A 17749-nucleotide genomic window follows, 5' to 3' on the forward strand; every position below is an offset into this window, starting at 1 on the left:
CCAACCTGTACTACTTTTAGCTTCAACTCCCATCATATCTGAGCAGCCTTCAGCTGACTGGGCATGATGGGAGTTGTAGTGCTGCAACAGCTGGACAATCACAGGTTGGTAAACACTGACATATAGGGTCAGGAGATGACTATTACAATGTAATCTGGGGGCTGCCTGACACTAATAGATGAATATAACCCTGCTATTATCTTAAAACACATTGTAACAAATCTTCTCCTGTGACCAACCATGGCGGGAAAGCCTAATGTCCGGGCCTCGACCAGCGGACAATAGGGCCCAGACTGATCCATAGCACTGACTAGCCGCCCCACGTGGTGCTGTGCTGGAATCTCAGCTCCCTCCTCCAACGTTGCTAGGAGACGCTATCCCCCTTCCCCGACCGCATTCCGAAGTAGCATCTAAACGCTCCCATTGGACAGTCAACTCTAAGGGGGCGTTTCCAAGCTGTGATTCGCAACTCCGCCCCCTGTAAGTTACTGGGAAAAATATGCGTAAAATTGATAGAAAGGTTATAAACAAAGGGGGCGGGGCCTGCTGATGTGAAGTAAAGCAAGTGGGCGTGATCTAACCGGTCTTCGAACGCAGCCATTGGGTAAACGTCTCCCCTGGGTGCTCGCTGATTGGTTTAGAGTTCCTGACGGGGCGTGGTTTCGGCTCCGCTCGGCGGATTCTAGCACTGCCTTCACGTTAGTGTGGCTCAGTCACCGGACGATAGAAGAGCTCCGGGTTTTGGAGGGCTCCCCCGGGCAGGACTGCAGCATGGGGCGGCCGGGGATGTACGGATTCATGTGGGTCACTGCGGTGCTGCTCAGCCGAGGCGGAGGGATCTATGGTGAGTATATGTGGAGCTTCACTATCCACGTAGTCAGCAGCATCATGTGTTGGTATTCCTGCGCTCCCCGTGCACTGTGTATGGGGAGGATGTATTATTACTATGGGGCTTGTCACACTGCATAGTCGTCTCTGCTGCGCCACGGTGCCGGCACTACTTCATACTCCAAATTGTGGGGAATGTCTATAGAATCTCTATAAATTACAACTATGTGCACCCCCCCCCCCCCCCGACCACCACCAAAAATAATAATAATAATTTGCTTAAAAAAATTGCCCCCTCAAACACATTTGCAAAAAGAAAAAATATATTTAAAAAAAATTATAATGTAAAGAAAAATTGTTCATAATTATTGTTTAGCAAATTCTTTTTTTTTTTAACTTATGTGAAATTTTTTGTTTTTATTTTTTGGGCAAATAATTTGAGATTTTTTTTCCCCATAATTTGCTCATAATTTACTTGTAATTTGCAGAGAAAAATGTAAGAAAATGAATGCAAATAAAATAATGAACAAAAAAAAAATTCGCAAAAGAATTGGGGGAAGGGAAAAAATGTAAATAAATGCAAACAGTGCAAAAATATTGAGGGAATAAAAAAAATTGCATTTAAAAAAAAAAAATTTAAATGTTGCCTAGATTCGGTTGAGTTTTGCACAGTTTGCATCTATATTGTTACAAAGTGCCCCCCCCCCTTTGCCCCCCTTGTACGTTGCGATGCGGGTGACCTTCTCCGCTGTGTCAAGGGTTTTAAGTTTCCCACACATGACAGGGTGCAGAGATTCTGCAGGTCCCCATGGGCAGGAAGTCATTAAAGCGTTTGTATATAAGGGGGCCGCTGTGTATATCCCCTGTGTCTGATCAAATAGTCCATTATAATCTCCGCTGGATGATATATACTCCTGTTATCATTGTCTATCATTAATTTTGGTGGCAGCGACTCTTGTGGAACTACAACTCCCAGCATGCCCTGACAGCCGAAGGCTGTCAGGGCATGCTGGGAGTTGTAGTTCCGAAACAACGCTGGATGCACTAGGGCTGTGACTTTATCCTGTTAGGTTCCCATTTATATAATGTATCTTTTTATTTATTATTTTATTCTTGATACAATGTATCTTCTTTATTTAGTCTATTGTTTTAACCCATCGGTGTTGGAATTTTTCACTTTTTCAGAAAGTTTGGAGGTTACTGATTTTGTTGAAGAAAAATTAAATAAAAAAAAAAGTTAATGTTCTTTAAGCATACTCTGGGAATAGAATTTTATATGGATACTATTCTATAGAAAGAAAAAATATATAAAAGAAAAAAATTAATAAATAGAAAAAATAAATAAATAGAAATAATAAATAAATAAAAATAATAAAAAAAAAAATAAAAAAAAAAAAAAAAAATTATATTATATATATATATATATATATATATATATATATATATATATATATATATATATATATATAATGTATCCTACTGGTTATAGTGTCTGGCGTGCACGATCAATGGTCACGTCTAACTCTTACGGTCTCGGTATAGAGCAGTGGTCTCCAAATTGTGGACCCCCAGATGTGGCACATCTGCAACTCCCAGCATGCCCGGGCATGCTGGGAGTTGTAGTGTTGCCACATCTGGAGGGGAGTTTGCGTAGAGGAATTCTGTCATATGGGATTGATGCACAGATGTAGCAGAGCTATATATGTTCCCATGTATACGTGTTACTTGCGATCCTATGTCAGAATGGCGCAGTGTAAGCCTGCTCAGCTCTGCTACATTGTTAATTCCACTAATCGATCCGGAGCGGGTGCCAGCGGATGATTCCGCTCCTGTTTTTCCATGTAGTTTTTGGTGGTGGACTTTGGTCTCGGTTTGGATGCAGCTGGATGTGTGTGATCCTTTGTGCTCTATACTGAGGGCTGCTCCTCTGTGGGTACTTTTTTTTTTTTTTTTTTTCCCTCTTCAATCCCATTTTCCAAATTTTCCCACCCATCCCCCTCTCTGGTTCTCCTCTCTCTCTTTCTCTCCCTCCTCCTCTCTCTTTCTCCCTCAGGGCAGAGGGAAGGAGAGAGGGGGAGGGAGGGAGGGCAGAGCATAGTCAGAGAGAGCAAGGACTTTTCTTGTGTGATTACAATTGGGATAAGGGGGAGGGGGGTAGACGCTTCCCAAACTGCCCCCACAAATCTGTCTGCTACCTCCTGCCGCTCGCTTCTCCCCCACATCTCTCACCTATTTGTTCTCTCTCAGCTGCTCGATACTTGTCTGCCCGCCTGTCTATCTTGTGTCTCTGCCTCCTCTCTGACCCCATTTTTCTTTGCAGAGTTTTCTTCTCTGGTTCCCCTCACCCCCTCCCACCGTACCCCCACTATCCTCACTACCCATCTGCTCTCCTTGGCCGTGGTTGTGGTTTCTTATTTTCTGTGCAAACTTTACTGTTCTCAAATTCTAAATTCCTGATCCTTGGGAAGTTGTAAAATAAAAGATCCACCATCAGTTCCCTTAGTCCCATCAGAGTATATCTAGTCTAGATCTACCATATCAGTTCCCTTGGTCCCATCAGACCAGATCCACCATATCAGTCCCCTTGGTCCCATCAGACCAGATCCACCATATCAGTTCCCTTGGTCCCATCAGACCAGATCCAGTCTTGATCCACCATATCAGTTCCCTTGGTCCCATCAGACCAGATCCAGTCTTGATCCACCATATCAGTCCCCTTGGTCCCATCAGACCAGATCCAGTCTAGATCCACCATATCAGTCCCCTTGGTCCCATCAGACCAGATCCAGTCTTGATCCACCATATCAGTTCCCTTGGTCCCATCAGACCAGATCCAGTCTAGATCCACCATATCAGTCCCCTTGGTCCCATCAGACCAGATCCAGTCTTCTTGACCCTCCACCTCTTATCCACATCCACTTTGTATTGTCACCAGGCACTCAGGACCCTCATGTCAATCTGTCTACTTTTCTCCATGCCTTAGTGAGTGCCGCCCTCCCCCATTCAACCAGGTTACACAGACTCCTCTGTTGCTGCCTTTAACCATTTCACAGCCTCTGTCTTCATGCCCTTTGACCTTTTAAAGTTGCCCGCTCCCACTGAGTCTCTCTTATCTTCATTACTCCCCCTCCTTCCTCCAGTACTGTCTGTATCTATCAGTATGCACCCAGTAGCTCCCCCTCTTGTCTCACCCTCGCTGGCCTCCTCTTGTCTATTCTCTATCCTCTCGCACTTTCCCTTTCTCTCCTCCCTCCTTATTCTGACTCTGTCTCTTTCTTGTCCCTTCTTTTGGCTTCTCATTATTTCGTACCCTCTTGGTTCTCCTCTCGCTTTCCCTGACCCCCTCCACTATTCTCACCCTGCCCTCTCATGGCTGTGCCCACTTGGTCTTATCCTTTATCTCCTCAGCCCTTCTCATGTGCCTATACTGTGTCCAGTTGGTCTTCTCGTGTTCTTTTCCGCCTCCTTTTTGTCCAACCCAACACATATGGCTGAACTAAATATCAGATAAGTTTGTTATAGAAATGCTGTGGAAGAACAGAATATTGGGTGAGCCATGAATCTAGTCTGCTGGCAGTCATTCCATTGGTAGATGTTTCTTCAACCAAATACCATCTGCCTGTGTTCTTGTACCCACCACATATTGACCTGATCTTTCCCTATCTTTGAGAAATGGGAAGAGTCTGGTCAAACAATTTCCAAGCTTTTCCTTGAAGGTGCCCATAAGCTATCAGTAGCTGTTGGCAGAATATTTGGGCGGCCTACAGCAATCTCTGCTGTTCACCCCATACACTTGTTGGCTTAGCTTCCCAAAAACAAAAGGATTGAGCGGTTGAGATCCAACATGCCTGATCCTTCTTTACCCAACATCATCTGTTGGGGGAGAATCAGGAGGTCTCCATACACTAGACAGCTAATGCTGCCGAAAACCAAGGGTTTGAGCCGACTTCTTCGAACTGTATATGGAGCCTGTAAGTAGCCATATACAGAAGAGCGCTGATGATGGCTATCTTTTCCCATTCCTCACATTAACATGGCTAAGCTTTCATGTGATTAGAATGAAGGGTTGTGGTAGGTTGAATTTGAAAAATACCGGTTCCATTGTCCCCAGACTTCATTTGGTAGAGTCCAGAAGGCACTTATACACATTATATGGCTAGTCACATTAACCGAGATCAGTAGGTTTTGGCCAACACCTCCAGTCATCAATCCCGTGTTGTGATCTGTTCTAGATGGGTTCCCCCCACTATTTCACGTTCCCATAGGTTTTATCGATCACTGCCCCCCCCCCCCCCTTGTCCAGCCGCATTAGATCATATCTGCTTGTAGAAGTGTGTAACGGAATGTTATGCTTCTCCACTTCCACCCCAGTTAACTCATCGTATAAGCAAAGAATGTAATTTTAAGTTGACCAAGATAAGTTAGGCCCCTTGATTCCTATGATTTTTTTTTTGTTTTCTTTCCTCTGAATGTTGACCCTGTGGCAATTCCTGTCGCTGTTTGAGCCATTAGGGATTTTTTTATAATAAGCGACTGATAAATCACGGAGCAGATCTTCCTTGTGACTCTGATTGTTGCTTTTCTTTTCCCAGCACTTCTTATCTTGTATTTGTCTGTTTACTTAAAAGACCGCATACATTAGGCTTATCACTCATAGGTTTGCATAAGCAGACAAGGCTGAAATGGTCATTTGTAATCCTGGAATAAAGGATGTTTGATCCCCGTGCATGTTCTTCTCTGTAGAAAGTCCTTTTTCAGTCTGCAGGTGCCAGTGTAGCTTGCGGTTCTGAGATCCTGGGTGACTATATTATTGGCTCATATCAGCAATTCATTGCGTTCTGCTGAAATTGTGCAATGTTAGCTTTACACTTTAGATTAATGTTGGCCAACGTGGTGGGGTCGGCCAATAATCTAATATGTGGGGTGATCTTGCCTCTTGTAAATGCTCCGTAATCGAGTGCCAATCACTGTAATCGATGCTGCTTTCCTTTAGCCCGCCGGCCGGTGTAAAAAGGTCCTTGAAGTTTGGCTAGATTACTTATACCATAATGTTGCCCAAGCACCCAAAGACCCTCAGGTTCAGCCAAACAATATACTAGAACCCCCTTCCCCATAAGGTTCCGAACATCATTCTTGATGCAATAGAGCGGTGACCCACTCACTATGGAGAGTCTTTTTCCTCTCCCTTGTGCCCATATTCGTTCTTCCTTTTGATGATGTCCTGAAGAAGTCATGTCAAAAATTGATCAGTATTGGCTTTTTCCCTATAAAAGCTTATCCTTGTTTATTGGTAAGGACTAGAAGAGAGGTGTGAATCCACCAACGCTACGTTGCGTAGGAATACATGATGGCTTTGCCATCACGTTTCTGTTTCAAACATTTGACCACCCCAAAGAAAAATGTTAGTGTGCAACCATAACGTGAGAGTTGGTCTTCATTTGTTAGGGTTGGCCTAGAATAGGGACCCTTGTGGACTTTTTTGACACTGTAGAGGGCTCTGCTGTGTGCATTTCTTGTGGCTATTATTAGCCTTAGCATGAAACTCCTCATAGATTAGCAATGAACAACCCAGACCATGGTTCCTTCAAAGGTTCTAAAGGTGCCCATATATATGTTGGATAAATGTTGGCCAAACTTCTTGAATTTGGTGTGATTGGCTGACCATCAAGTTTGGTGGTCACCAGGCTTCCGGCTTCAACATTTTTGATCCGGTGGTAGAAAAGGAGACATCTGTAGGGACAAAGTTCTCAACCTAGAGGGTGTCCACCATGTGTTTAGAGCAGTGATCTCAGAACCGTGGACCTGCAGATGTAGCAAAACTACAACCTCCACCATGCCCGGACAGCCTTTGGCTGTCCGGGCATGGTGGAGGTTGTAGTTTTGCAACATTTGGAGATCACTGCTCTAAACACATGGTGGACACCCTCTAAGGTTGAAAACCTTGTAACTTCAATACCCTGGGAGCCTGTATAACCTTATTACCTTTTCATAGACCTCAATACAAATATTCTATTCTACTTTCCATAAACATAACCACAAGTCCTCTTTTTTTTTTTTTTTTTTTCTCTTCCATTTAAGAGATTTCTTATTCAGATTGGAATTTTATTTCCACTAATATTCATTCCGTTCTATCATCTCACTTCCTAGGTAGCAGTTTATGGGTTTGACTTTCAATGACATGCCTCAAGTTAAATGGGCACTGTCACCAACTTTATTTTTTTGATATGTTGTAGTACTTATGTACTACAACATATCTGTAATATATTTTAATTAATATATATTTTTTTTAATTTTATAGGTGAATTTTAAGTTTGAAAACCGGCCACTAGGGGTCTCCCTCCTAGTGGCCGGCTGCTTCATGGCGTGACGTCACGCCTGAATTCGGACTGATTGCGGCCGGGCAATCGGTCCTAATTCATTTACACTGCGCTCGCTCCCTGCCTGTCACTCCTCCCGCACATGTCGCTCACTGCTGCCCCTGCACGCCCACTGCTGGACTCTGCAGTATCAGTAAGCATCAGTATGGAGAGAACGGGGTATGCGGGGCGGGGGGGGGGGGGGGTGGGTTGTGTCAGAGGGAAGGGGGTATGCTGGGGGGGGGGGTGACGGAGGGAACAGGGTAGCGCCGCACGGCACTAACTTATAGTTTATCTACACAGGGTGCCTCCAGTTGTTTCACTACTATACAACTCCCAGCATGCCCTGACAGACAATAGACGTCAGGGCAAGCTGGGAGTTGTAGTGGTGAAACAGCTGGAGGCACCCTGTGTAGATGAACTAAGGGCGGAAGTGTCGGCCCCAGCAGGCATCAGTGACATGGTGCCTGCTGGGCAAGTCTGCCTGATAGTGAGCACACTACCAGGCAGACAAAAAGGCATTTTTAATATAGTAAAAAGAAAAATTAAAAGCAAGGAGGGGGGTTAGGGATAGATGGGCAATAGGCAGGGACAGAAAAAAAAAATAGGATGGTGGGAGCTACTCTTTAACAATACATTTCTGAAATGTTTTTCAATTATTTTTACTTGGTTGGTTTCCTCAAAAAAACACACCACACCTATCCAGAAGATAGATCAGCAAGCTTATGGTGTGTTATTTTTATTTTTACCGATTTTTAAGAAAGGAACTCTAAAAATAAAGGCACTTTAGGCGTTTCTCTGATATTACCCCTCTATTGCCTACAGATCCTCTTTTTTTTTTTTTTTTCTTCTCTTCTGCTCCTCCCTTTATATCTGACCTCAGAACCAGATAAGTTTCTGTAATCTAGTCTACATTCCACAAGTGACATCTTCCTAATATAACTTCAAGTACTTTTCCAGTGCTGCACCTCCTCGACGGAATGTCTAATCTCCCTCCCAATTGTACAGTAAATCAGCATTGTTTTGTATTTTTTTTTATTTTATAGAATTTTTTTTGTTGTTGTTGCTTTCTGTCTTCTACTTGTTTTAGCGCCACCTTCCTGTTGTAACAGTGACATGAGCTCCCACAGTGTATTGCTCTCAGCTAACCAAACCAGAAATTATTAAATGCAAATGAATGAGAAAACACCCTATAACTCAAAGACTTTTCAAAGCTTTTCAGTATGTTTTTGTATTTTTTATTTTTTTTTTATTTTTTTTTACTCTATGATGTTGTGGAAAGTTTGCTTTCCCTTTTTCTATGTAAAAACTAGACCGAAATATTGCTAAAGTTGCTCTTCCCTTATGGGCTTAAAAATAATTGGGAGGAGCTTTTAAACGGGAAGGGAGGGAAAGGACATTTTTAGGTCAGTTCAGGGGAATTTTATGTATGTTGTAAACTGTTCCTTTTTATTTTTTTTTGTTGAGCAGTATTTTTTATTTTTTGATCTGTGATTATCACTTACTTATTTTTTTTTTAAACCAGTGTTTTTCAATTTAAAGGGGTACTCCGGTGGAAAACATTTTTTTATTTTTTAAATCAACTGGTGCCAGAAAGTTAAACAGATTTGTAAATTACTTCTATTAAAAAATATTTATCCTTCCGGTACTTTTTAGCAGCTGTATGCTACTGAGGAAATTCTTTTCTTTTTGGTCTTGTCCACAGTGCTCTCTGCTGACAGCTGATGCCCGTATCAGAAACTGTCTAGAGCAGGAGAAAATCCTTATAGCAAGCCTATGCTACTCTGGACAGTTCCTGACACGGACAGAGGTGTCAGCAGAGAGCACTGTGGACAAGACATAAAAGAATGTCAAAAAGCAAAGAATTTCCTCTGTAGCATACAGCTGCTAAGTACTGGAAGGATAAGGATTTTTTTAATACAAGTAATTTACAAATCTGTTTAACTTTCTGGCACCAGTTCATTTAAAAAAAGTTTTTTCCACCGGAGTACCCCTTTAGGTCCTCTAGATTCTGCCGAACAGGTCAGGCTTTTTGGATTTCCTTAGTATTTCTCCAGTGATAGCATTCTGGTCGGTACATAGGGAATCCCTACATGTGTTCTCTGTCTGGGAAATCCTCAGATCATGACCTGTTGGGGGCATCTTGAGAATTGGAGTTGGGAAACACTGGTTTAAATTAACAGAAGTAGTCATACTCCACCTATTGATTCCCCCACCGCTCCTCCGGTGCTTTAGTCCCCACGAGCCTCTATGCATTCAGGATTTCTGCAACCAGTGATTGGCCACAGTGGTCACATGTCTGTGTTGAACCCCTTTTAGGGTGCATTCCCACCTGGCGTATTTTGCTGCGTATTTGCTGCTGCGTATTTTATTTCCCATTGAAGTCAATGGGTTAGAAAATACGCAGCAAAATACGCCAGGTGGGAACGTACCCTAAGTGTGTACTCAAACTGGTAGGATAGCTTGCTACATATCTGGTGAACACAATGGGGAGATTTATCAAAACCTGTCCAGAGGAAAAGTTGCTGAGTTGCCCATAGGAACCAATCAGATCGCTTCTTTCATTTTGCAGAGGCCTTTTCAATGATGAAAGAAGAGATCTGATTGGTTGCTATGGGCGACTCAGTAACTTCTGTCCACCATCCAACCTGACTTGTCTGTCTTTGGAGAGTATATTATTCGAGTAAATTATTTTATGGCGCTCAAGTACTTTTTTTTAGTGATGTGTAGCGCCATACAAGTAGAGGCAGATGTTAACTTGATCATACCTCTTATACTGTTGGTTGAGGTCTCCACCAGTACTGGTAATAGCCTTGTTGACCTGCAACACCTTAAACCACCTATAGACTGTTGTTGGACTGGTCCTATGAGAAGGCAGCCATGAGTTTGTAAAATTGGAGGGTTACATGTTACCGTACTATGTTCACTGAGTTTGTGCTAAGTGGTCCATAGATGTAATTAACAGCCCATGTCTTTTTCTAAATGGACTTAACAACACTGGTACAATCCAAATGTAGTACTCTGGTGCATGAACACCACGTTTTGGCTATACAGCAGCCGGATCCGGTGTGAGAATTTAAAAAGTGAACGCTGCTGTATCCCGGTACAAAAATGGGCCCAATGCCCTTGCAGAGCTTACAGATGGATTTCCCAAATGGATCAATTTGTTAGCCATAACTGATATATCTATGGTGGAAGAAAATAGTATGGTCATGTAGTTTCCCATTTTCAACAAGTATCTAAATATGTCCGAACAATGGTGAATCTCTTCAGCTTTGGTATCTACATGTATGAATATACAAATTCCTGGCTGGTGGTGACACAATGGTAAGCTGGCAGATGCTGTCCTACTTTCTTGTTGACTGTAATAGAATACTAATGGGCTGCTGTAGAATGCTGGTATTCTCCGAGCTTATTGTTGTGCCTCGGTATACAACATCAATTTGGGTTTTCTACTGAAGTTCTTATTTCTGGCCACGTTGATAGTTAAGTTCAAGCACACCAGAAACTATGGGTTTGTTGGGGGGGGGGGGGGGGGGGGGGGGGGGGAGGCTGTCATAGTCCTCTTGAAGAAATGTTTTCATCCAATAATCCTGAACATTTGCTATATATAATTATAATAATTATATTTGGTTACATTTCTGAAACTACCCTCTGCTCTGTATACACAAATATTGTTAGTTTCGCATAGGGAAAAAAAAGAAAAACAGTTGGGCAATGGTACTTCCCCTTTTGGTTTGGTAAATACAATAAATGGGTAATAATATTTTATTTTGGCTTTTTATACATATGTTTTGCCTGGTCGTGACTGACAGATATATTACAGGTAAATTATGAAAAAGCAGAACTGCCTTAAAGCAGCCAAGCTAGTAAAGTCACTGCTGGGTTTCGTAAGCTTTAGAAGTTTAATATCTAATAGGTACTTGGACATTGGACGAGCTGTCACATAAAGACTTTATGAAAGCTTTGATTTTTATTTTTTGTTATACTTTTTACATTTACTTGAGGTGTTTAAGTTTCTATTCTAGTTGGATGACAACCAATGTATTATATAATTGCATTAGTATTTTTTTCACTGAGCTTGTCACTCTGAGACTGGAGACACCCAAAGGGCAAACACTAGTGGTTCTCAGGATTCTAAGTAGACCGTCTAGATGAGACCATAGAAAAGCTTGGTGTCTACTTCTTTGGGAGCTGTAATGTCATGCCATAATTGTTGTCTCAAAACCATTGCAGAAATTGGTGAATAGAGGTCAAGGTGAAGACGGGCATTGGTGGCATGTAAGGATGTGCCATAAGGGTCTGACTGGCGAAGTTAGATGATTGTATCCACTAGAATGAAATGGTGACAACAAGACTCCATGCCACATTGTCCTTGCTTGGATTTCTTTTGGAGGTTATATAGTTATCCCAATAGTATTAGTTGACTGATGAAAGATGAAACTAGCATCGTTGGGGATTACAGTAGTAGGACCTCTGCTCAAAAGTTGGTGGCATGTCCAACAATGTCTGTGCTGAGCTACCCCTTTAAGGACATTTTTTGTGGTAATAGTGGCTCCTTATCCCATTGGTGAAATCGTCAGCATTTTGATGAGCGCATTTTCTCTAAGGTACTTCTTTTATGCCAAGGAGCAGCTGGCCTGTTTCCTGAGAGGATCGGTTTCGATGTTCTGGCTACTAATTTCTGTAGGCGTATGGTGGGGCCCCCATAAAAGCGCCCTATGGGCTGTCGTCTCAGTCATTGATCAGAATGTGCCAGAGGAAAGGTTGTTTTGTGCAACATCTCCCCAACCCCCCAACCTTTCTTTTTGATGGAACAAAAGTAATGTATTCGACCATCTTGGCTGGGATCCATATTGTTGCCCGGTGCCAACTCATCTGATGTAGCATGGGCGCCTCACGTTTTGGTTTTGTTCAGTGAGCGCTCCGTTAAGCATTAGTTGCCATGACTACTCTTCTTGGCCTCTTCTAGGGCAACTCAATCTTACTTCCCGCTAGTCATTCTGAAAACATCAATAACATGCATGAATAAACGTATTAATTGACTGACTACTTCTTGGATCTATATGGTTGCTGGTTTTAAAGACTAACTTCACTCAAAATTGAAAAATTTTGCCTTTACTACAGTTAACCCCAATATCCCTCTCTTTCTATGTCACAACTTGGGGTTTAGGAAGCTGAGATATCAGAAGTTATTTGACGGGGACCTTAGAGCTGCTCTAGTTGTCTTCACACTTGCTTGAAACTTGGTGGGGAAACCAGGAGGTCACCAGTAGATTTCTTTAACAAAATAGTGGCTCAGTTTAGATGAAGAGTCCAAAACGAAATGAAGACACTGTTTTTCAAAACTGGATTGTTAAATCTTCAGATCACCAAAATGGTCTTTGTCTACCTTTTTTAAGAGATGTTCCCTCCAACTTGTCATGTCCTTTCCATGCTTAAGATTTTTGGTTTTATAGTTTACTTAGAAAATCTTGGTGAAGTCCAAAGTTAAAGATATATTGACTGCCATATTGGTTGACTCCTTGTGTTTTTAGAACTTCGCGAAAGAGGTTTTGAGGGAATTTTTCTTTAAGTTTATATAATCTAGACATGATTGTCCATATTCAGTTAGAATCAAACACCTGGATGAGGTGCAAGTTAGGTACACCAGGTAAAGGTCCAAGTAGTAGATCCTAAAGATACCTGTGGGGGGGGGGGTCCATCAAATGTCCAGCCCTCCAGTAAAAATCGGCAACACTAGAGTTGAAAATACGTATGGGTCAAAGATATTGTTCCTAAGGCTTGTCCTATTCTCCACCCTAAGCTGGGATGTAATAGCTGTCCTTGATAAGACGCTGGCAGCACTTTCAATGCCCCAACATAGTAAATAGTAGTTCTTCAGTATGTCCATGTTCCCTGACCTCTAGTCTTTTGATACCTTTTCTCCTTATTTCTCCATGTTTGAAACGACCTCCAAAAGTTGCAGTTAAAAAAGGTCCTTCATAGAAGAATCTGGATGAGATCAGGTCTACACTTCTCAAAAAGACTAAGTGATGGGGTTTATCAGAGGACATATAGGGAAATAAGTGTTTAGTGTGTGCTTTATAGGGGTAGGTAATAAAAACATTACAGTCAAGGATGTCCTCTAAAGGCCACCTCTTTGAGAAGACCACCCTTCAACTGGACCAGGTTTTTTCCTGTGATTGATCTTAAATTCTCTGTATATTGGCAATCTACTATCCCTCTAGAGAAGGGATTATTCAGTCCTTAGTTGTCCCAGACTGGTGATGTCTTTAGGATTTCCTTACTATCGCATAGGTGATAAACCTTTTTGTTAGAACATTAGTCATTGCGGCACTTGTCTCTCTATAGGATACTCTTTATTCCTGGCCTGTTAGGATTGAGGATTGAAGTTGACCATTTTTTGTTACAATTTTTTTCACTGTAGATCAGGTTACTTTATGGCCGTAGGTAAGTCTATCTTAGATGAGTTGTGCGAGTTGCCTCGGGCCTCTGCGCTGCTTATCACCACTTCCTATATACTTAGCAACCTGCTTGCTGCCTTTAGAGGAAATAGGCCGTCCGTGCGTAGTAATGGCTTTGAGCCGGCGTTTCAGGAAATCCAGTCATCATATTTAATTATAATCGCTCCCCATCAATACATGACAGCGACTGTCACCGAGAGGGGGGGGGGGGGGGAGGGCCTCCTGAAAATTGAGTAACAGCTGCCTTCCTGTTACAGTGTGTCCTCATTGTGTAATAGCCCTGCAAGCAATTTATTACATGAGATCGCATATATTATCCTCTTGCTGTGACACTGGCATTCCCTGGGCATTGGGGGACCAGTGCGGCGTTGGTTCTCCTTTAAGCCGTCAGCCTGAAGATGGAGGAGGGCGGGTCTGGGGGCGAGGGTGATGCCAGACTGGTGTTTTACAGCTGAGCAGAAAAGAACAATTCGCATTGAGTAGGAGACACAGGCCTATTTTTTGTGAAGCCGTGAACACTACAAGAATGCAAAATGCCTACTCTTCATAGGGAGAAGAATACAGTTAAAGCTACGGATATTTCTGGATTATCGGAGCCTAATAGAACAGTATATGGAATTTTCGTGGAGGGATAGAGACCATACAAAATTAAAGAGCAAAAATATGTAAAATTAGTCTTTATGGCATCCTATCCTTTTTATTTTATACATTTTTTTTTTATTTTATTGTTTGTTTTTTTTGTTCTTTTGAGATTCTAGACACCATTGTTGTTTTGTATACGTGATGAATTATTTATAAAAATGTTTTTATTTTTTTTGCTGATTCACCAGAGAGACTTAATATGGGTGGATGACATTACAGGACATTCGTCACCTACACACGCCTTTCAGGCAATCATATTGCCAACTGTCCTAGTATGTAAGGGAATGCAGACAATTCACTGAGGCAAGAATTAAGTTTCATCTCCATTTTAGAAAAATCCTGACTAATATGGCAGAAATGGGGCTAGCCAGTAAGGACTACTGCCAGTCTGCCTTGCCCTCCTCTGCTGTCCACATAGTACCAGTCCTGATTTTAACTGTGTATTGTAATCCGGTTGCTATGAATACACCGCCTTACTACAGCCTAATAAAAAGGTTTGTCAGGCACAAAGTGCAAAGTGGTTGACCTGTACTCGCACAACTTATTTTTTCTTTCCTATTCTATTCTCTTAGGGGGAGATTTATCAAACCCAGTGTAGAGGAAGAGGGGTGCAGTTGCCCATAGCAACCAATTAGATCGCTTCTTTCATTTTTAAAGAGGCCTGTGATAAATGAAAGTGATCTGATTGGTTGCTATGGGCAACTGCACCACTCTTCCTGTGCACAGGTTTTGGTAAATCTCCCCCTTAGTGCTTTTATTAAACAGATGTTTTTTTGTTTTGTTTTTCCCCTGTTTAGGATAAGAAAACCATTAAAATACCTGTGTAGTATAGCAATCGGGAATATTGGTTTAGACTTCAAGATGATCAATCTTGTGGAGGTTTAACAGTTTAACCATATACTTTAGACTAAAGTTGTCCTCATAGAGGACATGTAAATGCTTGGCCATTCTGAACATTCAAATATATGGGAAGATCTGGAGAGGTAACTGTTGGCCGAACAAATGGCCATCATCTATCGGTTGATGTTTATTGAAGCTGTATGGCCACCTTAAAGTTGCCAATGACTATTTCTCCCATCCTCCCTACACATGCATGCTCTGCCAAACAATGGGAAGGAGATCAATCACTGAAGTACGAGGTATAAAACATTTTATATGCCTCGTCCGGCTTTTCCTCAACATCTGATGAAGAGTCGATTCATTCCCATAAGATCGTTGGCCAACTCTGCCAGAATTGATGGATTTAGCCAACTTTGCTGATGTGTACAAGCACGTTTTGCAGTGTTCTCAATCCCAAGCTGCTGAGCTTTATGTCTCAATAGAGCCGTGAGTCACCTGTTGGCTCATTATAGTGGTCACCGCCCTGCGTTAATTACTGTATAAATTCATCAATGAAAGTGGAAACAGAAAAGACCTGTAAAGATCTATCGGGGTCTCAGTTTCACTTGGTCATAGTATGACACCATTTTGTAAAACATTGGATGTAAGGAGGCTGTGCAGCATCTTTGTTTTTGAGCCCTAAAGGCCAATGAACAGTGGAAGAGGGGGGTGGGATTGGTGGTTTGCTGAATATCTCCATGTTCCAGTTCCGTAGTCTGGATTGTTGGATTCCGTTCTTAGAACTGTGTTTCTAGGCAGAAAAATGATTGCTGTGTTGTGGTTATTCTTAGCCCTACTACCTGCCATGCTTCACCTTTGCGTCACCATACGCTATGAATACTGTTCATGCTTAACAAGCAAAATTTAGAACGGACCCCTGTGTAAGTGTATATGATGAAATGATTTACCCTTCGTTGTTAAAGGGGTACTCCGGTGGAAAACTTTTTTTTTTTTATTTTTTTTTTTTTTTACTGGTGCCAGAAAGTTAAACAGACTTGTAAATGACTTCTATTAAAAAAATCTTAATTCTTTCAGTACTTATTAGCTGCTTAATGGTTTTCTTTTTGGAACACAGAGCTCTCTGCTGAATCACGAGGACAGTGCTCTCTGCTGACCTCTCTGTCCATTTAAAGAACTGTCCAGAGTAGGAGAAAAGCCCCATAGCAAACATATGCTGCTCTGGTCAGTTCCTAAAATGGACAGAGATGTCAGCAGAGAGCACTGTGTTCCAAAAAGAAAAGAACTTCCTCTCTAGCATACAGTAGCAGATAAGTACTGGAAGGATTAAGATTTTTAAATAGAAGTAATTTAAAAATATGTTTAACTTTCTGGCACCAGTTGATGTAAAAAAATAGTTTTCCATCGGAGTACCGCTTTAAGGGTTGAGTATGTGGCCTTTGATTGGGGGTAGGAACCCCTTATTTATACAGGTAAACAGTTTAACAGAATGTGTATTTTTGAGGCTGTATTACATACTTTTTTTATTTTTAATCTTTTTAACTTTTGGTGTGATTTTTTTTTTTCTTCTCTTTCTCACTGTGTGAATATATAGATAGATATTGTTTGTGTGATAATTGGTCAGTAGCGTCTTCATTTATTGACTCTGTTCTACCTTTGTTCCTTTGGCCCAATGTTTGCCATTACCCTTCTGTCACTGTTGCGATTGTTATGTTAATGGTCAATAAATAAATTCCATCCTGCCTCTGAACTTTCTTACACCTCAGCTCTTTCTTTCCATGCCGCTCCTCACCTTACCCCTGTGCCCTTGTGACCTTTTTGCTCCTTTATAACCCCTATTAATCCTTCATCCCATCCATAGTGGTGTCCTTCATCCTACCCATAATGGTGTCCTTATCAGTCCAAGATTTGTATGTTCACTTGATCCTTATCAAAATTTTTGTCAGTTGAGTGTCCCCATTGAGTGGGCCATTTTATTAAACTTTTTTTATTTTCCCTTTTAAGCACCAGTAGTTGACCTCTTACCTGTAATTCAGTAATAGAAATCCCTATCTGACTACCTGCATGTACAAAAAAATTTGCTCATGTTGGTGATGCCTACATTGGTGGGCTAAATTTTTATGTTTGTATTGACGAGGTAGGGTCATGCCATTGAGCTCTTTGGTTCACATGAACCAGCTACAGCTATGATCATTGGTCCAGAATAAACCTTAATTTCTATTTGATAAATTAATGTAAAATTATCACAAGGTACCTCTATAATAGATCTATTAATAGAGAAATCTTAGGTCAAGTGCATACTGTGTTTGTGCGCTCTGTCTAGTGTATATGGCTGGAAAACCTTCCAGGGTATATGTAAAAGGTATTCATAAGCCCCCGTTTACCAGATGGAAACAAAAGGTGGCCATTCACATGGGAAAGTTATAGGCCAAATGTTCTGTTTGTTCGATAGCGGTCTCTACCGATTCACCCATACATATGAATGTTCAACTCATCAGGATCGAGCTATTGAATCCAAACCTGCCCAATCCTTCCGGGGAAAGTTGAAAGTCCCTCATACACATTAGTGCAGCATTTCCCAACCAAAGCGCCTCCAGCTTTAGTAAAACTACAATTCCC

General features: G+C 41.7%; 1 protein-coding gene across 1 annotated transcript in view; it reads left to right on the forward strand.

The window, feature by feature from the left end:
• Positions 1 to 670: 670 nt before the first annotated feature.
• NOTCH3 (notch receptor 3) overlaps positions 671 to 17749 on the forward strand; it is a 76805-nt gene continuing 59726 nt past the window's right edge. Inside the window, exon 1 of the mRNA XM_056570865.1 lies at positions 671 to 844. Within this exon, the coding sequence (XP_056426840.1) occupies positions 772 to 844 (73 nt within the window). The 5' untranslated portion in view covers positions 671 to 771. The remainder of the gene's footprint in view (positions 845 to 17749) is intronic.

This window comes from Hyla sarda, chromosome 4 (genome assembly GCF_029499605.1).
Source record: "Hyla sarda isolate aHylSar1 chromosome 4, aHylSar1.hap1, whole genome shotgun sequence".
Classification (NCBI taxonomy): domain Eukaryota; kingdom Metazoa; phylum Chordata; class Amphibia; order Anura; family Hylidae; genus Hyla; species Hyla sarda.